The sequence below is a fragment of the Gobio gobio genome, assembly GCF_949357685.1.
Source record: "Gobio gobio genome assembly, chromosome: 2".
NCBI classification, from domain to species: Eukaryota; Metazoa; Chordata; class Actinopteri; order Cypriniformes; family Gobionidae; genus Gobio; species Gobio gobio.
In genome coordinates this window covers 1,324,860-1,352,359 of record NC_137098.1, presented here as the reverse complement: position 1 = coordinate 1,352,359, position 27,500 = coordinate 1,324,860, and the positions used below count along the sequence as shown (strand labels likewise).

General features: G+C 42.3%; 1 protein-coding gene across 17 annotated transcripts in view; it reads right to left on the bottom strand.

The window, feature by feature from the left end:
* Positions 1-27,500, bottom strand: part of ank2b (ankyrin 2b, neuronal) — a 142,306-nt gene that overhangs the window by 70,159 nt on the left and 44,647 nt on the right. For 11 of the 17 annotated variants that reach the window (XM_079805669.1, XM_079805657.1, XM_079805671.1 and 8 more), the window contains exons 9-18: positions 27,228-27,326; positions 20,453-20,650; positions 20,277-20,375; positions 13,611-13,709; positions 11,113-11,211; positions 9,136-9,333; positions 6,719-6,817; positions 6,592-6,627; positions 6,238-6,336; positions 5,947-6,144 (exon numbers count right to left, since the gene is read on the bottom strand). In XM_079805669.1, coding sequence (XP_079661795.1) covers positions 5,947-6,144; positions 6,238-6,336; positions 6,592-6,627; positions 6,719-6,817; positions 9,136-9,333; positions 11,113-11,211; positions 13,611-13,709; positions 20,277-20,375; positions 20,453-20,650; positions 27,228-27,326 — 1,224 coding nt within the window. Of the gene's footprint in view, positions 1-5,946; positions 6,145-6,237; positions 6,340-6,591; positions 6,628-6,718; positions 6,818-9,135; positions 9,334-11,112; positions 11,212-13,610; positions 13,710-20,276; positions 20,376-20,452; positions 20,651-27,227; positions 27,327-27,500 lie in introns of all 17 variants that reach the window. The other 6 variants (XM_079805663.1, XM_079805666.1, XM_079805672.1 and 3 more) reach the window with 3 other exon arrangements.

The window sequence follows — 27,500 nt, the reverse complement described above, 5'->3', positions numbered from 1 at the left end:
TCACAGTGATAATCATATTGTCTGAACCAGATATTAATATACAGATTTTCTCCTCATTGTTGTCACTACTAGAGCAAGCTCCTGATTGGTTAACGCGCCGCCTCATTCGCGCGAAACTTACCCATACCACCACACCTGTCCCTAACCCTACCCTTAAACTAACCCACACCACCACACCTGTCCCTAACCCTACCCTTAAACTTACCCACACCACCACACCTGTCCCTAACTCTACCCTTAAACTGACCCACACCACCACACCTGTCCCTAACCCTACCCTTAAACTGACCCACACCACCACACCTGTCCCTAACCCTACCCTTAAACTTACCCACACCACCACACCTGTCCCTAACCCTACCCTTAAACTGACCCACACCACCACACCTGTCCCTAACCCTACCCTTAAACTGACCCACACCACCACACCTGTCCCTAACCCTACCCTTAAACTTACCCACACCACCACACCTGTCCCTAACCCTACCCTTAAACTTACCCACACCACCACACCTGTCCCTAACCCTACCCTTAAACTTACCCACACCACCACACCTGTCCCTAACCCTACCCTTAAACTGACCCACACCACCACACCTGTCCCTAACCCTACCCTTAAACTTACCCACACCACCACACCTGTCCCTAACCCTACCCTTAAACTGACCCACACCACCACACCTGTCCCTAACCCTACCCTTAAACTTACCCACACCACCACACCTGTCCCTAACCCTACCCTTAAACTGACCCACACCACCACACCTGTCCCTAACCCTACCCTTAAACTGACCCACACCACCACACCTGTCCCTAACCCTACCCTTAAACTTACCCACACCACCACACCTGTCCCTAACCCTACCCTTAAACTTACCCACACCACCACACCTGTCCCTAATACTACCCTTAAACTGACCCACACCACCACACCTGTCCCTAACCCTTCCCTTAAACTTACCCACACCACCACACCTGTCCCTAACCCTACCCTTAAACTGACCCACACCACCACACCTGTCCCTAACCCTACCCTTAAACTTACCCACACCACCACACCTGTCCCTAATACTACCCTTAAACTTACCCACACCACCACACCTGTCCCTAACCCTACCCTTAAACTTACCCACACCACCACACCTGTCCCTAACCCTACCCTTAAACTTACCCACACCACCACACCTGTCCCTAACCCTACCCTTAAACTTACCCACACCACCACACCTGTCCCTAACCCTACCCTTAAACTGACCCACACCACCACACCTGTCCCTAACCCTACCCTTAAACTTACCCACACCACCACACCTGTCCCTAACCCTACCCTTAAACTTACCCACACCACCACACCTGTCCCTAACCCTACCCTTAAACTGACCCACACCACCACACCTGTCCCTAACCCTTCCCTTAAACTTACCCACACCACCACACCAAGTCCCTAACCCTACCCTTAAACTTACCCACACCACCACACCTGTCCCTAACCCTACCCTTAAACTTACCCACACCACCACACCTGTCCCTAATACTACCCTTAAACTTACCCATACCACCACACCTGTCCCTAACCCTACCCTTAAACTTACCCACACCACCACACCTGTCCCTAATACTACCCTTAAACTTACCCACACCACCACACCTGTCCCTAACCCTACCCTTAAACTGACCCACACCACCACACCTGTCCCTAATACTACCCTTAAACTTACCCACACCACCACACCTGTCCCTACTACTACCCTTAAACTTACCCACACCACCACACCTGTCCCTAACCCTTCCCTTAAACTTACCCACACCACCACACCAAGTCCCTAACCCTACCCTTAAACTTACCCACACCACCACACCTGTCCCTAACCCTACCCTTAAACTTACCCACACCACCACACCTGTCCCTAATACTACCCTTAAACTTACCCATACCACCACACCTGTCCCTAACCCTACCCTTAAACTTACCCACACCACCACACCTGTCCCTAATACTACCCTTAAACTTACCCACACCACCACACCTGTCCCTAACCCTACCCTTAAACTTACCCACACCACCACACCTGTCCCTAATGCTACCATTAAACTCACCCACACCACCACACCTGTCCCTAACTCTACCCTTAAACTTACCCATCCCACCACACCTGTCCCTAATACTACCCTTAAACTTACCCACACCACCACACCTGCCCCTAACCCTACCCTTAAACTGACCCACACCACCACACCTGTCCCTAATACTACCCTTAAACTTACCCACACCACCACACCTGTCCCTAACCCTACCCTTAAACTTACCCACACCACCACACCTGTCGCTAACCCTACCCTTAAACTTACCCACACCACCACACCTGTCCCTAACCCTACCCTTAAACTGACCCACACCACCACACCTGTCCCTAATACTACCCTTAAACTTACCCACACCACCACACCTGTCCCTAACCCTACCCTTAAACTTACCCACACCACCACACCTGTCCCTAACCCTACCCTTAAACTTACCCACACCACCAAACCTGTCCCTAATGCTACCATTAAACTTACCCACACCACCACACCTGTCCCTAACCCTCCCCTTAAACTTACCCACACCACCACACTTGTCCCTAATACTACCCTTAAACTTACCCACACCACCACACCTGTCCCTAACCCTACCCTTAAACTTACCCACACCACCACACCTGTCCCTAACCCTTCCCTTAAACTTACCCACACCACCACACCAAGTCCCTAACCCTACCCTTAAACTTACCCATACCACCACACCCTTCCCTAACCCTACCCTTAAACTTACCCACACCACCACACCTGTCCCTAACCCTACCCTTAAACTTACCCACACCACCACACCTGTCCCTAACCCTACCCTTAAACTTACCCACACCACCACACCTGTCCCTAATCCTACCATTAAACTTACCCACACCTGTCCCTAACCCTACCCTTAAACTAACCCACACCACCACACCTGTCCCTAACCCTACCCTTAAACTTACCCACACCACCACACCTGTCCCTAACCCTACCCTTAAACTTACCCACACCACCACACCTGTCCCTAACTAAACCCTTAAACTTACCCATACACCCACACCTGTCCCTAACACTACCCTTAAACTTACCCACACCACCACACCAAGTCCCTAACCCTACCCTTAAACTTACCCACACCACCACACCAAGTCCCTAACCCTACCCTTAAACTTACCCACACCACCACACCTGTCCCTAACCCTACCCTTAAACTTACCCACACCACCACACCTGTCCCTAACTCAACCCTTAAACTTACCCATACACCCACACCTGTCCCTAACCCTACCCTTAAACTGACCCATACCACCAAACCTGTCCCTAATACTACCCTTAAACTTACCCACACCACCACACCTGTCCCTAACTCTACCCTTAAACTTACCCACACCACCACACCTGTCCCTAACTCTACCCTTAAACTTACCCACACCACCACACCTGTCCCTAATACTACCCTTAAACTCACCCACACCACCACACCTGTCCCTAATACTACCCTTAAACTTACCCACACCACCACACCTGTCCCTAATACTACCCTTAAACTCACCCACACCCCCACACCCTTCCCTAACCCTACCCTTAAACTCACCCACACCACCACACCTGTCCCTAACCCTACCCTTAAACTTACCCACACCACCACCACACCTGTCCCTAACTCTACCCTTAAACTTACCCACACCACCAAACCTGTCCCTAACCCTTCCCTTAAACTTACCCACACCATCACACCAAGTCCCTAACCCTACCCTTAAACTTACCCACACCACCACACCTGTCCCTAACTCTACCCTTAAACGTACCCACACCACCACCACACCTGTCCCTAACTCTACCCTTAAACTTACCCACACCACCAAACCTGTCCCTAACCCTTCCCTTAAACTTACCCACACCACCACACCTGTCCCTAACTCTACCCTTAAACGTACCCACACCACCACCACACCTGTCCCTAACTCTACCCTTAAACTCACCCACACCACCACACCTGTCCCTAACCCTACCCTTAAACTCACCCACACCACCACACCTGTCCCTAACTCTACCCTTAAACTCACCCACACCACCACACCTGTCCCTAACTCTACCCTTAAACTCACCCACACCACCACACCTGTCCCTAACTCTACCCTTAAACTCACCCACACCACCACACCTGTCCCTAACTCTACCCTTAAACTCACCCACACCACCACACCTGTCCCTAACTCTACCCTTAAACTCACCCACACCACCACACCTGTCCCTAACTCTACCCTTAAACTCACCCACACCACCACACCTGTCCCTAACCCTACCCTTAAACTTACCCACACCACCATACCTGTCCCTAACTCTACCCTTAAACGTACCCACACCACCACCACACCTGTCCCTAACTCTACCCTTAAACTCACCCACACCACCACACCTGTCCCTAACCCTACCCTTAAACTCACCCACACCACCACACCTGTCCCTAACTCTACCCTTAAACTCACCCACACCACCACACCTGTCCCTAACTCTACCCTTAAACTCACCCACACCACCACACCTGTCCCTAACTCTACCCTTAAACTGACCCACACCACCACACCTGTCCCTAACCCTACCCTTAAACTCACCCACACCACCACACCTGTCCCTAACTCTACCCTTAAACGTACCCACACCACCACCACACCTGTCCCTAACTCTACCCTTAAACTTACCCACACCACCAAACCTGTCCCTAACCCTTCCCTTAAACTTACCCACACCACCACACCAAGTCCCTAACTCTACCCTTAAACTTACCCACACCACCACACCTGTCCCTAACTCTACCCTTAAACTTACCCACACCACCACACCTGTCCCTAACCCTACCCTTAAACTCACCCACACCACCACACCTGTCCCTAACTCTACCCTTAAACTCACCCACACCACCACACCTGTCCCTAACTCTACCCTTAAACTTACCCACACCACCACACCTGTCCCTAACCCTACCCTTAAACTGACCCACACCACCACACCTGTCCCTAACCCTACCCTTAAACTGACCCACACCACCACACCTGTCCCTAACCCTACCCTTAAACTTACCCACACCACCACACCTGTCCCTAATGCTACCCTTAAACTTACCCACACCACCACACCTGTCCCTAACTCTACCCTTAAACTTACCCACACCACCACACCTGTCCCTAACTCTACCCTTAAACTTACCCACACCACCAAACCTGTCCCTAACCCTTCCCTTAAACTTACCCACACCACCACACCAAGTCCCTAACCCTACCCTTAAACTTACCCACACCACCACACCTGTCCCTAACCCTTCCCTTAAACTCACCCACACCACCACACCTGTCCCTAACCCTACCCTTAAACTCACCCACACCACCACACCTGTCCCTAATACTACCCGTATCCCACCTCAATATCAGCAAATGTGTTTTGCAATACAATTTGAACACAGTAAGTACATTGTACTTATTTTCTGATGTAAGTACATAGTACTGAAGGCCACCTAATATAAAGTGGGGCCGACTTAACATGTAAATCACTCGCGCGAATCGCGTCATTTGCGTCCGGTGTGAACGCACCATAAGTCTCACTACTCTTTATTGTATAAAAGCACAACATTTTGTTTTTATTGTGAGTGTAAAAACCCTTTGCAGTCTCCAATGATTCTTACTCTTATCGTTATGGCCATGAATGACAGAGTGTTTTAAGTTGTTTCCGCTGTTATAATGAGACTTTGTGCCGATTTGTGTCGTCTGAGTCTCACTACAGTCCAGTGATGGAGTATGCGTGTCCTGGAAATGGGATGTACCGAACCGTGTCCATGTTCCGTGTACCATTACAGCCCTACTTAAATATGTTTTTAGTAGTATTTTGCTAGCCATTCACCTTCGTGGTGACGTTGACATGAGCCGCCCGCTGCAGAAGAAGAGCCGCCATCTCGCTGTGTCCCTCCTGGGAGGCCAGATGCAGCGGCATCACCCCCTGTTTGGTCTGGATGTTGGTTTCCGCTCCGTACTGGAAGAGTGTGGTGGCTATTTCCATCTGATTCTTCTTGGCTGCGATATGAAGGGGAGTGTATCCATTCTACATGAACGGAGGACAGATTCAGAGCACAGTTAGACTGGTGTGACTGGAGAGACTATTCATATCGTCCATGTTTAGTTCACATCTTCTCACCTTGGCTGTGGCGTGGGGAGACGCCCCTTTGTCCAAAAGCAGGAGCGCCACCTTCTGGTTATCATAGTGAGCAGCGACATGTAGAGGAGTGAGACCGTTCTGCTGGGACGAGGGTCAGTGCGACATGATTACGGGGGAACTGTTAGCGTGGAAAAGCATTAAACCAAACCCAACGACACACATCTGACGTTAGCAGGGGTTATTAGAGCGTGTTTAGTTTGAAGGTTATCGACTATATTAGAGTGCAAGCTCGAGAGCAATCAAAACCTGGCTCCTTATTAAAGAAAAGAGGAAGAAAATAATGTAGTTTCCTTTTCTTAACAGAATGTTATCTGTAAGTGGAACGATGCTTACCAGCACTCTTGCAGTCAACATAGCCTCAATGTAGTTCTTTTAAACAACATCCCAAACATTTGATGAATTCGACAAGCCTTTATCTAAAATCTACAACAGATTGAGAGTTGGGTTTGTTTGTGTGTACCTTCCCAGCGGAGTCCGGCGGGGCCCGGCGTTGCAGAAGTAGTTTGGCCACATCCAGGCTACCGTATTTTGATGCCACATGTAAAGGCGTGAACCCTTTCTGTAGATATTTAAACAGAACATATGATATAATATAGTAGATTTCATCATACACAATACAAATATGCCGTTTTGACAAACGTATGGGCAGAAAAGCGATGAAAAGTTAAATTAGATTTTTTCTAACAATCAAATATTTGTCCCGATCTGAGGTGCGCTCCCCAACATCAATTTATGATTTTAATAAATATAATCGCATACTGTTTTATTATATGCACTGAGGTGAAAATAATATCTGCCAGATATTACACAGTGCACAGAAAATACTGCTATTTACTGCCTAATAATAACTAAATTTACACAAATGAACCAGTGTCAAATGACATTTGCATGTCATAAGTTGTTGTGAGAGTTGTTCATGAGTCTCTTGTTTGTCCTGCACTGCAAAAAATGCTTTTCTTACTTAGTATTTTTGTCTTGTTTTCAGTCCAAATATCTATAAAATATTACATTAAGAAGCATTTACTAGACAAGCAAAGGTTTTTGTCTTGTTTTGGGGGGAAATAACTCAAAATTCAAGTTTTTGCTTAAAATAAGCAAAATAATCTTGTTTTCTGTTTGAATTAAGATTATTTTGCTTATTTTAAGTTTAAGCTTAATTTTGAGTTATTTTCCCCCCAAATAAGACAAAAACTTTTGCTTTTCTAGTAAATGCTTCTTGATGTAAGATTTTTTAGATATTTGGACTGAAAACATTACAAAAATACTAAGTAAGAAAAGCATTTTTTGCAGTGTGAGCATTTAACTCTTTCCCTGTCATTGACAAGTTTTTCCAGCAATCCGTGTTTTCACTGTTATACAGTAGGGGGCGCTATTACACATCTTCTGAAAGAGAACTGAATCTAAACAAGCACTAGAAGCATTGCTGACGCACATGTAAAAATCACAAAATCATCAAACATCACACAGCATATAAATCAAAACTGCCTAATGCTACTGAAGGAAACGTTTATCCCGTGAAGAGGAAACGCCTGGGAGGTTTTGGGGGACTTTTTTTCTCAGCTTTTTGTTCAAAGTGTTGCTTTTTTATTAAAGGGTTAGTTCACCCAAAAATGTAAATTGTGTCATTAATGACTGAGCCTCATGTGGTTGGACACCCGTCAGACCTCCGTTCATCTTCAGACACAAATGAAGATATTTTAGTGTAAATCTGATGCTCTGAAAGGCCTCCATTGGCTCAACTTTACACTCTCAAGACCCTTAAAAGACACTAAAGACTAAAGTTACAAAGTCCATCTCACTACAGCGGCTCTACAATAACTTTATGAAGACGAGAATAGTTTCTGTGCGCAAAAAAAACCCTAAATAACGACTTATATAGTGATGACGATTTCAAAACACGGCATCATGAAGCTTCGAAGCGTTATGAATCAGTGAGTCGATTCAGTGGTTTGGAGCGTTATGAATCAGTGAGTCGAATTAGCGGTTCAGAGTGTTATGAATCAGTGAATCGATTCAGCAGTTTGAATCGCCAAATTTCAGCAGTTCCGAATCATGAATCGACTCACTGATTCATAACGCTTCGAAGCTTCATGATGCCTTGTTTTGAAATCGTCATCACTATGTAAGTCGTTATTTAGGGTTTTTTTGCGCACAGAAACTATTCTCGTCTTCATAAAGTTATTGTAGAGCCGCTGTAGTGAGATGGACTTTGTAACTTTAGTCTTTAGTGTCTTTTAAGGGTCTTGAGAGTGTAAAGTTGAGCCAATGGAGGCCTTTCAGAGCATCAGATTTACACTAAAATATCTTCATTTGTGTCTGAAGATGAACGGAGGTCTGACGGGTGTCCAACCACATGAGGCTCAGTCATTAATCACACAATTTACAGTTTTGGGTGAACTAACCCTTTAAACTTACCCAAATTCAAGTGTTGATAAAAAGACTGCATGAAATCAGAATGAAATGTTTGTTTGTTTGTTTGTTTGTTTGTTTGTTCAAAAGCTTTCTTTTGATATATTGATACATGTTCAGATATTCATACAAAATATTCTGGGCGCCATGAAAATGATTCAAAACACTGCCGGTGAAAGAGATAAACTGCTCATTGTTCTTCAGAAAACTGGTCTTCCAGCTTATTTGACCCCTTTGAGATCCATCTGTTCACACTCATACACAACTATTACAAAAGGCCCAATCATTCACTGATGCTCAAAAAGGTAAAACACTCCATTAAGAAGCAGAACGTTTGAGCCGTCTTATTTTTTTTAAACGTACTGCCGTTCAGAAGCTACACAAGATATGTGCATGTTTCCCAGAAGACAACGCATTGGCAGATTCTGCAAGGTGTCTAAACTGGTGGTAAATCTGGCCTTCACTGACCTTGGTAGCTAAAGAGTGGGAAGCGCCAGCCTCCAACAGAACTGTGGTAACGTCCAGATGTCCCTCGCGCGCCGCGATGTGAAGAGGGGTGTAACCGTTCGTGGTGGCGGCGTCTGGGTGAGCCATGTGTTGTAGCAGGAGCTGGACTATCTCCGTCTTTCCCAGACGAGATGCGATGTGAAGCGGAGTCTGGTCCTCCTGTCGGGTGAGAGTTGTATGTGAGGTTAATCTGGGGCGGCACGATTAACCGAAAATAAACAAAAATGGCAAATTTTAATTAAATAAGTCTATGTGCAGCACTGAGATCAGAGTAAACGCTGCTCCATCTCTGCCAAACATCCTACGTTTTACCAAAAGAGAACATTTCATGACGATTTACTCCAAACTCACTCTTTAACGCCAGTCGGGTGTTTGAAAAAACCTCCTTTTGTGATCTTACGTGACTTTATAACCATTTATAGTATCATATAGGGTGATCAAGACCAGATCGATTAGCATTGCATTATAAATATTAGGGATGCACCGAATCCAGATTTTTGGGTTTCGGCCGAATACCGAATCCACTGGTTAAGATTCGGCCGAATCTGTAACCGAATACCGAATCCTACTCCCATCCTCAGTCCATTATCACAGTAAACACATTAATGAAGTAAACAACGTCAACAGCAGTGCAGGGATGCTATTTAACCCAGTAAGCAAAATAATCAAACAGAAAACAAGATTATTTTGCTTGCCCATTGGCAGATTATTTTGCTTATTTTAAGCAAAAACTCCCTTGATTTTGAGTTATTTTCCCCCAAAACATAACAAAAACTTTTGCTTGTCTAGTAAATGCTTCTTAATGTAAGATTTTTTAGATATTTGGACTGAAAACAAGACAAAAATCCTAAGTAAGAAAAGCATTTTTTGCAGTGTACACCATATATTGTCGCAGTTGTGTGTTTATTATGTTTCCTCATCTAAAACGTGTCTGTATCTGCGTTTTATTCGGCTACATGCCTTCATCCATATGAGGCATTTCCTGGAACGTCATAAGTTTTATGACTTCTCTGAGTCTCAAGTGTGGCGTTTCTGCGCGAGGGCGCCCTCTGGCTGCGAGTATGAATGAAACGGACATTACATGTGTGCAGCGACCCACTTTTTTAGGCAAAAATAGGAAAATGAATACTTCTCTCAAAAGAAATTTGAAGTAAACGTATGCAAATAGTTTTTCCCCAGTGTAGAGACGCATAAGATTTTCTGACAAAAATTGCAGTCACATATTTTATCATCATAATTTAAAAATTTATAATAAAACCTTAGAAATTTCTAAGAATTTATAGGAATATAAAGCTGTATTTTCAAGTGCGCGACCGAAGCGGATGCATGTTGTGATTGTGATATAAACAAAATTGACTTTTTATACTCGTGCTGCAAAACACAGGACCTGTGTAGCAGCGGTGCTATGTGCAAAATAACTTAAAGCTCCACTGTGTGATATTTTCCCCCATCTAGTGGTGAACTGGTATATGACCATCCAGTGAATATTAGTTTCTCTTCCTCTAAATTCCGATTTAACTCCTACGGTGGCCGTTTAAGTCCAAGATTAATATGGCTTCCAGTTGGACCTCGTCCACATTCGTCACGGTGCCATCGAGTGTTAAAACGCCAAAGGCCAAGCTTGAATTTACGGGAATGTCCCTCTTTGGCTAATGTACTTTCAAGATGGAGGAGCAACATGGCGACCGGCATTCGAACCCTCACCCGTATGTGTTTACAATGGCATATTATAAACTTACGAGAATACTTTATTACTTGAAAGAAGTAAATATACATTAATGAGCACATATATTTTTGAAAGAACTAAGCATTTTTAGCTAAGAATAAACTAAAAAAGTTACACAGTGTAGCTTTAACGTGCAGTTTATTAGTGAGTATATGGCAGAAGGATTGCACACGCTCAATATTAAGCGCTGTTGAAGCAAGCCTCCGTCTTACCCTTGCTCTGGCATCCACCATGGCTCCGTTCCTCAGAAGACAGCGAACAACTTCCATCTGTCCAGCACGGGCAGCCATGTGCAGAGCGGTCTCTCCACGCTGGGACACAATACAGAGATACAGAGATCATCACATGCTCTACAACCCTAATGCTTTAAAGGGTTAGTTCACCCAAAAATGAAAATTCTGTTATTAATTACTTCCCCTCATGTCTTTCGACACCCGTCAGACCTCCGTTCATCTTCAGACACAAATGAAGATATTTTAGTGTAAATCTGATGCTCTGAAAGGCCTCCATTGGCTCAATGCACTTTACACTCTCAAGACCGATAAAAGACACTAAAGACTAAAGTAACAAAGTCCATCTCACTACAGCGGCTCTACAATAACTTTATGAAGACGAGAATAGTTTCTGTGCGCAAAAAAACCCTAAATAACGACTTATATAGTGATGACGATTTCAAAACACGGCCTCATGAAGCTTCGAAGCGTTATGAATCAGTGAGTCGATTCAGCAGTTTGACACGCGATCCGAATCATGATTCGACTCACTGATTCATAACGCTCTGAACCGCTGAATCGACTCACTGATTCATAACGCTCTGAACCGCTGAATCGACTCACTGATTCATAACGCTTCGAAGCTTCATGATGCATTGTTTTGAAATCGTCATCTCTATAGAAGTCGTTATTTAGGGTTTTTTTGCGCACAGAAACTATTCTCGTCTTCATAAAGTTATTGTAGAGCCGCTGTAGTGAGATGGACTTTGTAACTTTAGTCTTTAGTGTGTTTTAAGGGTCTTGAGAGTGTAAAGTTGAGCCAATGGAGGCCTTTCAGAGCATCAGATTTACACTAAAATATCTTCATTTGTGTCTGAAGATGAACGGAGGTCTGACGGGTGTCCAACCACATGAGGCTCAGTCATTAATGACACAATTTACTTTTTTGGCTGAACTAACCCTTTAACCCCTTAACTGTCACCGTCCTGCAACCATGCCGCTCTTTTTTTTATTGCCTTTTTCATATCACATATTTTAGCAATCATCATAAATTAGGTATCATTCGTAAGCTTACAAACTCAAAATTCATCTTGTGAAAATTGGACATTGTGTTACTATAGAAACGGTACTTTAGATTGTTCTAGTGGGCTCCTCCCCTAGTGGGCGGGGTCAGGTTTCATATTACAACATTTTTTTGAACTACTTTATAATCAAAAGCTTTTCTAATGTCTCAAGATTCCATATTTGGTGACTATTATGTGATAGAAGTGATATTTTAACAAATTTATTCATTTGTAATGCATCAAAAAATTGGATGACACCAAGTGGCTGTTTTTGGTACAGCGCCTAAACAAAATCTCATGGGAACTTACATTTTTGTGATATCAACTTCAAATTTGAAACACAACTTGGTTAGACTTTGATTTTATAGTAATTTTATAGTAAATTATTTTGTAAAATATATATTTTATATAAAATATTTTTTTTTAGTATAGTACATTTGATTTACAGTACATTTAAACTTCCATAACTTTTTCATACTTTAATTTTTTTAAAGTGCTTTCACTTCAAATCTTCAAATAATCTTCTGAGTGTCTTCTTTAAAACAAGACCAAACTTAGGTCCAAAGCATTCTTGAATTACAACCATTTAGGTTTGGATAGTGCATTTTCACGTCTATTCTCAAAAAGGAGGGTGACAGTTAAGGGGTTAAATAATTTCGTTTCACAAGGCATCTTAATTATCCTGCCTCTTAAAATTCTTTGTTTTGAATGGTAGAATATAATAAAATATCCTTCACTGAAAAGGCATTTCTAACTTTAATTTCATTTAGGATACAGATGGATTGTGATAACACTGTTTTATGGCTAGTTTTTTTTATTTTATCATTATTATTTATAAAATGTATTATTTGACCTAATATTTGTGTGTACTACACATTTAGGGCAAGATTTACTAAACAGGTTAAGAGCGCACAATCCAGCCCAAAAAATGGCAATGTGAGTGGAAAGTTCAGTTTCACAGACGGATAATTTCCATAATGACCAGTGCAATTTACCAAGAGCAACGCAAATTAGCGTCTGTTTTTTGGGGGGGCATTAAGTAATGGCGCAAACACCAGTAAATTGACAAGCGCAAAACTTAGTAAATCACCTCATGATTCATTTAAATACTCTCCTCACATACAGTAAATACTGCATCTGAAAGGGAAACTCCTACATTTGCATACGCAATAAGGTCAGCCGCAGAAATAACCCTGTCCATGCCTTTACAGCGCTAATTTATTTTACTTTAGTAAATCCTGACAGTCGTTTGCGCTGGAGCAAGCTCTTAGTAAATCTGGCCCATGATGTTTATTGGAGTATTGAGCTGTTAGTTTAACAACATGCAAACAATAAACTCTATTGAAAACCAATGACAAGCTGATTGTGTGGGATTCTGAGTTATATAGAAACCTCCACATTGGTCAGTTCAGGTCACATGATGTGTTCACTCACTATGTTGCTGACATCAGGCGAAGCTCCATTCTGCAGGAGCAGGAGAACGATGTTGAGGTGGCCCATGAAAGCCGCCACATGGATCGGTGTGAGACCAGACTAGAGAGAGAGTGAAGACGTTAGCCTCAGTATCCAATCAGACAGTACGTAAAACATAACTGGCACGACGATGATTTCGGACGAAACGTAAAAAATCATAACTGGTGCAACGAGGACGTCAGATGTAGCGTAAAAAAACGTAATTGGCACAACGATGACATCGGACATAGTGTAAAAAAACTTAACTGGCACGACAATGATTTCGGACGTAGTGTAAAAAAGCGCAACTGGCACAACGATGATGTCGGATGAAACATAAAAAAGCATAACTGCTGCAACGATGACATCGGACATAGTGTAAAAAAACGTAACTGGCACGACAATGATTTCGGACGTAGTGTAAAAAAGCGCAACTGGCACAACGATGACGTCGGACGTAGTGTAAAAAAACGTAACTGGCACAACGATGATGTCGGATGAAACATAAAAAAGCATAACTGCCGCAACGATGACATCGGACATAGTGTAAAAAAACGTAACTGGCACGACAATGATTTCGGACGTAGTGTAAAAAAGCGCAACTGGCACAACGATGACGTCGGACGTAGTGTAAAAAAACGTAACTGGCACAACGATGATGTCGGATGAAACATAAAAAAGCATAACTGCCGCAACGATGACATCGGAGATAGTGTAAAAACTTAACTGGCACGACGATGATGTCGGACGAAACGTAAAAAAACGCAACTGGCACAACGATGACGTCGGACGTAGTTTTAAAAAAACTTAACTGGCACAACGATGATGTCGGATGAAACATAAAAAAGCATAACTGCCGCAACGGTGTCATCGGACGTAGTGTAAAAAAACGTCACTGGCACAACGATGATGTCGGATGAAACATAAAAAAGCATAACTGCCGCAACGATGACATCGGACGTAGTGTAAAAAAACGTAACTGGCACAACGATGATGTCGGATGAAACATAAAAAAGCATAACTGCCGCAACGATGACATCGGACATAGTGTAAAAAAACTTAACTGGCACGACAATGATTTCGGACGTAGGGTAAAAAAGCGCAACTGGCACAACGATGACGTCGGACGTAGTGTAAAAAAACGTAACTGGCACAACGATGATGTCGGATGAAACATAAAAAAGCATAACTGCCGCAACGATGACATCGGACATAGTGTAAAAAAACGTAACTGGCACGACAATGATTTCGGACGTAGTGTAAAAAAGCACAACTGGCACAACGATGACGTCGGATGTAGTGTAAAAAAACGTAACTGGCGCAGCGATGATGTCGGATGAAACATAAAAAAGCATAACTGCCACAACGATTACATCGGACATAGTGTAAAAAAACTTAACTGGCACGACAATGATTTCGGACGTAGTGTAAAAAAGCGCAACTGGCACAACGATGACGTCGGACGTAGTGTAAAAAAACGTAACTGGCACAACGATGATGTCGGATGAAACATAAAAAAGCATAACTGCCGCAACGATGGCATCGGACATAGTGTAAAAAAACTTAACCGGCACGACAATGATTTCAGACGTAGTGTAAAAAAGCGCAACCGGCACAACGATGAGGTCGGACGTAGTGTAAAAAAACATAACTGGCACAACGATGATGTCGGATGAAACATAAAAAAGCATAACTGCCGCAACGATGGCATCGGACATAGTGTAAAAAAACGTAACTGGCACGACAATGATTTCGGACGTAGTGTAAAAAAGCGCAACTGGCACAACGATGAGGTCGGACGTAGTGTAAAAAAACATAACTGGCACGACGATGATGTCGGACGAAACGTAAAAAAGCATAACTGCCGCAACGATGACATCGGACATAGTGTAAAAAAACGTAACTGGCACGACAATGATTTCGGACGTAGTGTAAAAAAGCGCAACTGGCACAACGATGACGTCGGACGTAGTGTAAAAAACGTAACTGGCACAACGATGATGTCGGATGAAACATAAAAAAGCATAACTGCCGCAACGATGACATCGGACATAGTGTAAAAAAACGTAACTGGCACGACAATGATTTCGGACGTAGTGTAAAAAAGCGCAACTGGCACAACGATGACGTCGGACGTAGTGTAAAAAAACGTAACTGGCACAACGATGATGTCGGATGAAACATAAAAAAGCATAACTGCCGCAACGATGACATCGGAGATAGTGTAAAAACTTAACTGGCACGACGATGATGTCGGACGAAACGTAAAAAAGCGCAACTGGCACAACGATGACGTCGGACGTAGTTTTAAAAAAACTTAACTGGCACAACGATGATGTCGGATGAAACATAAAAAAGCATAACTGCCGCAACGGTGTCATCGGACGTAGTGTAAAAAAACGTCACTGGCACAACGATGATGTCGGATGAAACATAAAAAAGCATAACTGCCGCAACGATGACATCGGACGTAGTGTAAAAAAACGTAACTGGCACAACGATGATGTCGGATGAAACATAAAAAAGCATAACTGCCGCAACGATGACATCGGACATAGTGTAAAAAAACTTAACTGGCACGACAATGATTTCGGACGTAGGGTAAAAAAGCGCAACTGGCACAACGATGACGTCGGACGTAGTGTAAAAAAACGTAACTGGCACAACGATGATGTCGGATGAAACATAAAAAAGCATAACTGCCGCAACGATGACATCGGACATAGTGTAAAAAAACGTAACTGGCACGACAATGATTTCGGACGTAGTGTAAAAAAGCACAACTGGCACAACGATGACGTCGGATGTAGTGTAAAAAAACGTAACTGGCGCAGCGATGATGTCGGATGAAACATAAAAAAGCATAACTGCCACAACGATTACATCGGACATAGTGTAAAAAAACTTAACTGGCACGACAATGATTTCGGACGTAGTGTAAAAAAGCGCAACTGGCACAACGATGACGTCGGACGTAGTGTAAAAAAACGTAACTGGCACAACGATGATGTCGGATGAAACATAAAAAAGCATAACTGCCGCAACGATGGCATCGGACATAGTGTAAAAAAACGTAACCGGCACGACAATGATTTCAGACGTAGTGTAAAAAAGCGCAACCGGCACAACGATGAGGTCGGACGTAGTGTAAAAAAACATAACTGGCACAACGATGATGTCGGATGAAACATAAAAAAGCATAACTGCCGCAACGATGGCATCGGACATAGTGTAAAAAAACGTAACTGGCACGACAATGATTTCGGACGTAGTGTAAAAAAGCGCAACTGGCACAACGATGAGGTCGGACGTAGTGTAAAAAAACATAACTGGCACGACGATGATGTCGGACGAAACGTAAAAAAGCATAACTGCCGCAACGATGACATCGGACATAGTGTAAAAAAACGTAACTGGCACGACAATGATTTCGGACGTAGTGTAAAAAAGCGCAACTGGCACAACGATGACGTCGGACGTAGTGTAAAAAACGTAACTGGCACAACGATGATGTCGGATGAAACATAAAAAAGCATAACTGCCGCAACGATGACATCGGACATAGTGTAAAAAAACGTAACTGGCACGACAATGATTTCGGACGTAGTGTAAAAAAGCGCAACTGGCACAACGATGACGTCGGACGTAGTGTAAAAAAATGTAACTGGCACAACGATGATGTCGGATGAAACATAAAAAAGCATAACTGCCACAACGATTACATCGGACATAGTGTAAAAAAATGTAACTGGCACAACGATGACGTCGGACGTAGTGTAAAAAAATGTAACTGGCACAACGATGATGTCGGATGAAGTGTAAAAAAGTAGTGATGCACCGATCATGATTTTACATGGCCGATTCCGATACCGATTTTTTTCAAGAAAACTGGCCGATTCCGATACCGATTTCCATTTTTTTTTTTACACAATAAAGTAATGAAAGTATACATGATCAAGATGTTTATTTGGTATTTAACAGGCTAAATTGGCTTTTGGCTAATGAAAACAAGTCCGCAATCTGAAATTAACAGGAAATTTAATTGGAAATTAAAAGGCTGAAAGGTGAAATTAAAGGCAACAACTGCATATTCTGCAATCCAAACAAATATATTACTTAAATCAGCATTTGTTTTTAAATTCAGTGTAAAGAAAAAAAGTATTTCCCAGTGAAATTCAATAAAACCCAAGTATTTAATTGTTCCAAAATGTTAAATCAAATAATGTTTAGTGCAACAAAAAAAAATAAGACACTACAGCAGGTGCTTTTTAAATCAAATTAAGTCAATGTAATTTTAAGGTAAAATAAAAGGTAACACTTTAGAATAATGGTCATTAGTTAATGTATTAACTAACATGAACTAACTATGAGCAGTACATTTGTTACTTTATTTGTTCATCTTTGTTTATTTTAATTAATATAAATACAGCTGTTCATGGTTTCTTCATGTTAGTTCACAGTGCATTAACTAATGTTAACAAGATTGTAATAATGCTTTTATCTCTCATTAGTAAATGTTGAAATTAACATTAACAAAGATTAATAAACGCTTTATAAGTGCAGTTCATTATTAATTAATGTTAACTAATGTAGTTAACTAATGTTAACTAATGACCATTATTCTAAAGTGTTACCAAATATAAATGATCATCCTATAGGCTACAGAACTGATAGTATTTCATTTCTAAAATGCATGCATGTTCTTCTTTAGGCTACAAAAAGAAGTATTTCAGCTTTGTCACAAGTTAGTCTGTTTCGTTCTCATCCGATCCAACACGTGAGAAGCTGAACTGAACAAACGCTCACTATCTACACTTGTGCAGGGCGGAGAGGTGAGTTCGCGCAACTTCAGCTCGCGCAGGAAAGCGGCTCTTCATTCCCTTCAGCGTATCTCGTCTCTTCCCTCAGTTATCCAGGTTCCGTTTGTAACACACAAGTGACATGTTCGCAATATAGGCGTATGTGCACGCGGGCGCACTTCCGGATAAATCGACAAAAAAAATACATAGAGACCGGTTTTTGGCCGGTCAACCGGTGCATCCCTATAAAAAAGCATAACTGGTGCAACGATGACGTCAGATGTAGCGTAAAAAAGCCTAACTGCCGCAACAATGACATCGGACATAGTATAAAAAAAACTTAACTGGCACAACGATGATTTCGGACATAGTGTAAAAAAACGTAACTGGCACAACGATGATTTCGGACATAGTGTAAAAAAACTTAACTGGCACAACGATGATTTCGGACATAGTGTAAAAAAACGTAACTGGCACAACGATGATGTCGGACGAAGTGTGAAAAAGCGTAACTGGCACAACGATGATTTCGGACGTAACATAAAAAAGCGCAGCAGCCCCAACGATGACATCGGACATATTGTAAAAAAGCGTAACTTGCACAACGATGATGTCGGACGTAATGTAAAAAAGCGCAACTGGCACAACGATGATGTCGGACGTAGTGTAAAAAAGCGCAGCTGCCCTAACTATGACATCGGACATATCGTAAAAAAGCATAACTTGCACAACGATGATGTCGGACATAGTGTAAAAAAGCGCAACTGGCACAACGATGATGTCGGACGTAGTGTAAAAAAGCGCAGCTGCCCCCATGATGACATCGGACACATCGTAAAAAAGCATAACTTGCACAAGGATGATGTCGGACATATCGTAAAAAAGCGCAGCTGCCCCAACGATGACATCGGACATAGCGTAAAAAGCGTAACTTGCACAACGATGATGTCGGATGTAGCTTAAAAAAGCCTAACTGCCGCAACGATGACATCGGACATAGCGTAAAAAGCGTAACTTGCACAATGATGATGTCGGACGTAGCTTAAAAAAGCCTAACTGCCGCAACGATGACATCGGCCATAGCTTAAAAAGCGTAACTGGCACAACGATGACGTCGGACATATCGTAAAAAACGTAAATGGCACGACGATGACGTCGGACATATCGTAAAAAACGTAACTGGCACGACGATGACGCCGGAAATAGTGTAAAAAAACGTAACTGGCACAACGATGATGTCGGACATATCGTAAAAAAACGTAACTGGCACGATGATGATGATGTCTGACGTAGCGTAAAAAACGTAACTAGCACGACAATGATTTCGGACATAATATAAAAAAGCGCAACTGCTCCAACGATGACATTGGACATATCGTTAAAAAACTTAACTGGCACGACGATGACTTCGGGCATTTCGTAAAAAAGCGTAACTGGCACAAGGATGATGTCTGACGTAGCGTAAAAAACTTAACTGGCACGACGATGATTTCGGACATAATACAAAAAAGCGCAACTGCCCCAACGATGACATCGGACATATCGTAAAAAAACATAACTGGCATGACAATGACGTCGGACATATCATAAAAAAGCGTAACAGGCACGACGATGATTTGGGACGTAATATAAAAAAGCGCAACTGCCCCAACGATGACATCGGAAATATCGTAAAAAACTTAACTTGTACAACGATGATGTCGGACGTAGCGTAAATAAAAGTGTAACTGCCGCAACAATGACATCAGACATATTGTAAAAAAGCATAACTGGCACATGTTGACACCAAACTACACATATAACTAAAACCTTTACGCTAAAATTAGAAGAAACGCCTCCATGCTCATACCTCAGTGATGGCCTGAATGAACGCTCCATACTTGATCAAGAGCTCCATCACCTTGACTCTGTTTTTCTTACAGGCGATGTGTAGAGGAGTGAAACCGTTCTGAAAAGAAACAAGCACAGCGATTAACAAAAGCTCTATAGCGGACACAAGCCTCTCAGCCATCAGAATGCATGTACCAGTGCTCGAGCGTTGGGATTGGCCCTCTTGTCCAGCAGGAGTTTGGTCACTCTGTAGTGGCCGCAGTGGGCGGCAACATGGAGGGCCGTCAGGTAGTCGAGTGTGACATCATCAACAGGCGCCTTGTGCTGGAGCAGGTGTTTGACACACTCCACATGGTCACCCTGCGCTGCCATGTGGAGCGGAGATAAACCGTTCTACAAAGAGAAGGAAAGAGAGAGAGATCAATCACTTTATCATTGAGCCTTGAGACTTTAAAGGGTTAGTTCACCCAAAAATGTAAATTGTGTCATTAATGACTGAGCCTCATGTGGTTGGACACCCGTCAGACCTCCGTTCATCTTCAGACACAAATGAAGATATTTTAGTGTAAATCTGATGCTCTGAAAGGCCTCCATTGGCTCAACTTTACACTCTCAAGACCCTTAAAAGACACTAAAGACTAAAGTTACAAAGTCCATCTCACTACAGCGGCTCTACAATAACTTTATGAAGACGAGAATAGTTTCTGTGCGCAAAAAAACCCTAAATAACGACTTATATAGTGATGACGATTTCAAAACACGGCCTCATGAAGCTTCGAAGCGTTATGAATCAGTGAGTCGATTCATGATTCAGATCGCGCGTCAAACCGCCAAACTGCTGAAATTTGGCAATCCAAACCGCTGAATCGACTCACTGATTCATAACGCTCCGAACCGCTGATTCGACTCACTGATTCATAACGCTCCAAACCGCTGATTCGACTCACTGATTCATAACGCTCCGAACCGCTTAATCGACTCACTGATTCATAACGCTCCAAACCACTAAATCGACTCACTGATTCATAACGCTCCGAACCGCTGATTCGACTCACTGATTCATAACGCTTCAAACCGCTGAATCAACTCACTGATTCATAACGCTCCAAATCGCTTAATCGACTCACTGATTCATAACGCTCCGAAGCTTCATGAGGCCGTGTTTTGAAATCGTCATCACTATATGTCGTTATTTGCGCACAGAAACTATTCTCGTCTTCATAAAGTTATTGTAGAGCCGCTGTAGTGAGATGGACTTTGTAACTTTAGTCTTTAGTGTCTTTTAAGGGTCTTGAGAGTGTAAAGTTGAGCCAATGGAGGCCTTTCAGAGCATCAGATTTACACTAAAATATCTTCATTTGTGTCTGAAGATGAACGGAGGTCTGACGGGTGTCCAACCACATGAGGCTCAGTCATTAATGACACAATTTACATTTTTGGTTGAACTAACCCTTTAAAGGTGCAGTGTGTAAGTTTTAGCGGCATCTAGCGGTGAGGTTGTGTACAGCAGTTTGTCTCTTTACCCTGCAAAAAAAGCTCTTCTTACTTAGTAATTTTGTCTTGTTTCTAGTCTAAATATCTAAAAATTCTTAAATCAAGATGCATTTACTCGATAAGTAAAATTACATAAGATATTTTTTCTTGTTTTTGGGGGGAAAAAATCTGTTTGGGACAGAAACAAGAAACAAGATTTCAATCAGAAATAAGATTATTTTTTTCACCCCATTGGCAGATCATTTTGCCTTTTTTAAGCAAAAACTCACTTCATTTTGATTTTATTTTCAAGAAAACAAGAAAAAATATCTTATGTCATTTTACTTATCTAGTAAACGCATCTAGATTTAAGAATGTGTAGATATTTAGACTAGAAACAAGACAAAATTACTAAGTAAGAAGAGTGTTTTTTGCAGTGTAGGGCTACTGTAGAAACATGACGGCACAAAATGGCGGCCTCACTGTAAGGGACCCGCAGTGTGAGTAGATAGAAACGGCTCATTCTCAGGTACATAACGGTTCATTATACACCAGTTATGGATATTATATTATCCTCATAAATACTACACACTGCACCTTTAAGAAGAGAGAAAAGTAAACTGTTGCTGGTAAGCGTTAAGGAACATAATAATATAAAGTAGCCAGGGCCTAATATTAACACTCGTCACTAGTGAACACTGCGCATTGCTGGACTATTTATTTTCATTTCGCATTGTTTCGTTTAAAGGTCCTGTTTTTCCTGTTTTTTTGAAGCTTTGATTGTGCAATGTGTTCATGTTTCACGTGTAAAAAAAACACAGTATTTTTCACACAATTTACTGATCTGTATTCCGCTGTTTTCACTGTCCTAAAAACGGCTTGATAGATTTCCCTGTTCTATGAAGTCCCTCCTTCAGAAACACGTAACGAGTTCTGATTGGGCCAGCGGTTCCTGTGTTGTGATTGGTTGCCCGGAAAGGTCACGCCTCTTACCATAACGGGGAGATGAACGCGCTCAAACTACAGCCCCTGAAGGCCAAATAAAGGTGATTTGACTCCGGGATGAAAATAACAGCGTCTGAACGACATGGAGACAAACGCAACCGAACGCAACACTTCCTCTTCTCCACGAGGGAGCAACAAGACCACGCCCCCTTTTCCGCTTATTCTTGTGGGCGGAGTTTAGTCAACAAACTGTTCTACTGACGTCATTAAAGCAGGAAGTACAGGGATGTAGAACAAACCGGCCGTTCGCTGTAGGCTTTGAAAGGGAACTTCTGTTAAATAAAATATTTCGCTTGGCATTGAACTTTGAGCTTTATAATTTTACAGGTATTATTTATGCTCTAACAGCAACATTACACACTAACTAAAGTTTGAAAAATGGGATCACGAAGAACAGGACCTTTAAAAGTGGACATTTCAAGATTCCTATACTCACATTTCTCATGTGTGTGAGCCTGCAGAGTTTGGGTTTATTTATGAGACGTGTTCAAAAGCAGTCGAGATCGCGCCGGCGCCTCCAAGTCACGATTATTGTCTGCTAGATTTGCTTCTTATTTATTAAATCCAGGCGATTGGCTGATTAAATATTGATTAAAATTAAGACACAATTTATAAAAAACGAAATTCACTTTAAAGAAAGGCTTTCTACAAAACAAAACTTAAAGGGGTGGTAAACCACGATTTCACTATTCTAACTTTAGCTAACGTGTAATGTTGCTGCTTGAGCATAAACAACATCTGCAAAGTTACAACGTTCAAAGTTTAAAGCAAAGGGAGATATTTGCTTTTAAAGAAATCAGTTTCTAAGAACTACAGCAAACGGCCAGTAGGCGACTACACACATTCCTCCAGGGTTGGTGACATCACCAGGCTCAATATTTACATAAACCCCTCCTCCGAGAATATTAAATAAGGGAGGGTGAGGCCATTTTGTATCGCGGCGCTGTTGTGGTATAGTAGGCTGGAGTGGTGTTGTGGTATAGTTAGGCTGGAGTGTTGTTGCCGCGATGCCGAGGAAACGCTGTTATTTTCATCCGGATTGCAGGTCTGGGGCACTTGCTCTGTTCAGCCTTCCTTGGGACGGGGGTGCGTTGCAGAGCGTTTAACATACAGCATGTTATATGCACGTGTGTGTATGAGACAGAGCGTTTAACATACAGCATGTTATATGCACGTGTGTTTGAGTCAGCGGGGAATCAGGCGCGCGCAGGGCTCCTGCAGCACATCTAACAGAGGAAAACATCCACCGTCTTCGCGATTTCAATGCCGGATTTGCACAATGTCAGCTGCGTGAAAAAAACACTGCCGGTGCGTGGATGCATGACGCGCGCGCTGCACATTTCACGGAGGACAACACAAACTTCCACAAACTTCGCGAGTTCAATACAGGATATGCACAACGGCTTGTCCTGAAAGCTGGATTTACAAACAGAAGCTGTTCACGGGCCACAACCTGTAAGTCTGATTTATTTTTCATCGATGTGTTTTCCTGTAATAGGTTGTAGCAAGGAAGTAAACAGATGACAGCGCTGTTCTGCAAACCAGTCTGTTAAATGCTTATTCATACTTAACGATATCCGACGAACATCTAGGGCCCTATCTTGCACCCAGCGCAATTGACTTTGTACACCGACGCATGTGTCATTCCTATTTTGCACCCGCGCAAAGCGCGCTTTTCCCTCCACAGAAGCACGTCGCTAAACTAGTGAATGAACTTGCGCTCCCTGGGCGGTTCAGCGCAAAAAAGGAGGCGTGTTCCGGCGCAAACAATCCCTGGTGCTATTTTGCTGTTCCATTAAACAATTGCGCCACTGACCAGAAAAAACCTAGTCTAAAGTCAGTGGCGCGTTGCGCGTTGTTCATTATGCTATTTTAAGGGCGCATGCTTGACCATAATGTATAGCGTGCACAACGCGCATACACTTTGCTCATGTAATCTACACAGATGCAACAGTTATTTTTGCAAATCATAAATTGTTACACTAAAAAAATATTAACACATGAGATGACGGAAATCATTGTGGTGTGCCACGAAGATGTGAAAAAATAGGCATAAATCTAGCTTACAAATGATTCAGGCTAATTGTAATAATTAAGGATAAAACCTGTTTGCCCAATAGTGGCAAGACATATATGTATATAAGGACATCTGACAAATTGGTTTGTCCGTCAAGAACCAGGAAAAAAAATCGACTGAAAAACTGAAAAAACTGAAAGACTGAAAGAAAAAAAAGACTGTGAAATCACCTTTACCATAATGTACAACATTACAACTTCACTTCTCTGTCTTTCACTGCTCTTACAAGCACATCAGTCTCCTCGGCTGTGAACCGCTCCTGGCGTGCGCCTGGTAAATACGCCATAATAATAGCAATCCATAATGGAACTTGCGCACCTGCTTTTAAAGGGAATGTTGGATGACGCTCGGATTGGTTTATTCACGTTACGCCCAAACCACACCTATGAATAATGAAGCTACTTCAGACCAACCCATTTTAGATTTGCGCCGGGCGCAAGAGCCATTTATCCCGCCGGGAAAATAGCAACAGCGCCGAGACCCGCCCACAAAGTTACTTGCGCTTCGCGCTTTGACACTTGCGTTTCAGATCGTTAAAATAGGGCCCCTAACGTTACAAACACTAACGTTAAAATCTTTGATTAGAGCTTTTATGTATTGTTTATCTACAGGCATGCTAAACATGGTTCTGTGTGTGATTTGGCTAACTTACTAGTTAAAGCCAGTGTTAGTGTTCGTTTTGGGTTAGTTCTTGTGACAGATATTTGGCTATAATCGTTCTAAAAATACAAAAGTTAAAGTGCCATTCAGTAGCGATCATTATAGATCCGCAGTCTTTACTCTTGAGGACTGAACAGGTTCTGCTCGATCATCTTCACTCAAATGTTCTGGGTCTGATTCGGGCTCATATGGTTTTATTGACGCCGTTGTTTCTAATACTGACCAAAGCACAGCCTCCGGTAAGGTAAGGGGCGTGGCGTTTCTGACAAACGTGCACTGCGGTTAGCGAATCAGAACACACTGGGCCAGCTAACCAATCAGAGCCCACTGCGTATTTTTGAGGGACTGGCTTCATACAACCCGGAAAGCATCAGACCGTTTTACAAGGAGGGACAGAGCAGTGTAGAATAAAGGTCAAATATATGAAAAATAAGGCATTTTTTTAAAAAACGAAGCATGAACACATGTTACAGTGCAGCCCACAAACACAATCAAGCCTTCAAAAGAATGTGTTTTACCACCCCTTTAATGAAGTGCTCAAAATCATCTCTGACCTTCTGACATATTGCGCATCTTTGCACTTTTCATAATCAATATAGCCGAGATAACATTTAAAAATAACATTATAATATTTAAACATAAACAGGAGCTTCCTGTAAATGCTCTGAGAGTCTGAACCGTACAGAAAATGCTTGAACACTAGAAACCAACCGAACATTTGTTCAGTTTGATCCGGACTCTTTTCGTCTGTTTGGTCCTGACCGTGGTCAAGGGAGGTTTCACACCTGTTATTTTGATTCAGACCAAACAGAAAAGTCCGAAAATCCGGACCAAACAAGGTATCCGTGGCCCTTAGTACTAAACTGAGCTCTCCTTCACGTCTTCTTGCGCTTGAACGGACAAATTCACTCAAAATTATGTTAAAAAGTAGTGAGTATCCTCATAAACACAGTCACTTCACTGCAAAAAATGCTTTTCTTACTTAGTATTTTTGTCTTGTTTTCAGTCCAAATATCAAAAAAATCTTACAGTAAGAAGCATTTACTAGACAAGCAAAAGTTTTTGACTTGTTTTGGGGGAAAATAACCCCAAATTAAGTGAGTTTTGCTTAAAATAAGCTAAATAATCTGCCAATGGGGTAAGCAAAATAATCTTAATTCAAACAGAAAACAACATTATTTTGCTCACCCTATTGGCAGATTATTTAGCTTATTTTAAGCAAAACTCACTTAATTTGGGGTTATTTTCCCCCAAAACAAGTAAAAAACTTTTGCTTGTCTAGTAAATTCTTCTTAATGTAAGATTTTTTAGATATTTGGACTGAAAACAAGACAAAAATACTAAGTAAGAAAAGCATTTTTTGCAGTGTTCTTAAGTGAATGTAAACAGTAGAGACAGTAAACGTGTGTGTATCAGTGTATTAGAGCCGTGTGTTCACTCTTAAAGTGACAGTAGCCTAATATTCCTGCTGATGTTCATCAAACAACAACAGACGGAGTAAATCAATAACTGCTCTTAGTTAATAAGGGTGTTTAATTTATACAGTGAAGTGTTATTTTACATTTGCTTACTTTATTACATTTCTGTGCCTGAAAATTGTGAATTGTTTCATGGCCGGTGAAACACATTTATGTTACAGTGTGTAATAGAGAATACTTCAGGTATTGGGATGTGATTTAGAACAGTGACACTTCTATAATGCATTAGATTTTGCAGACTTTATGTTTATTATTATATTATATTCTAATTGTCTACCTTGGTTCTGGCCAGCATCGGTGCTCCTCGCTCCAGCAAGAGCTCCACTGCGGTGTCATGGCCACTTCTCGCTGCGCAGTGTAAAGGTGTGAGGCCATCCTGCAACACACACACACACACACACACACACACACACACACACACACACACACACACACACACACACACACACCTCCAGGTCACATCAGTAATGCCATTACAAAGCACTTTGGGACTTTAAACACCTCACACAAACACGAGCTGTCACATCCATTCCCTTAACCTCCACACACT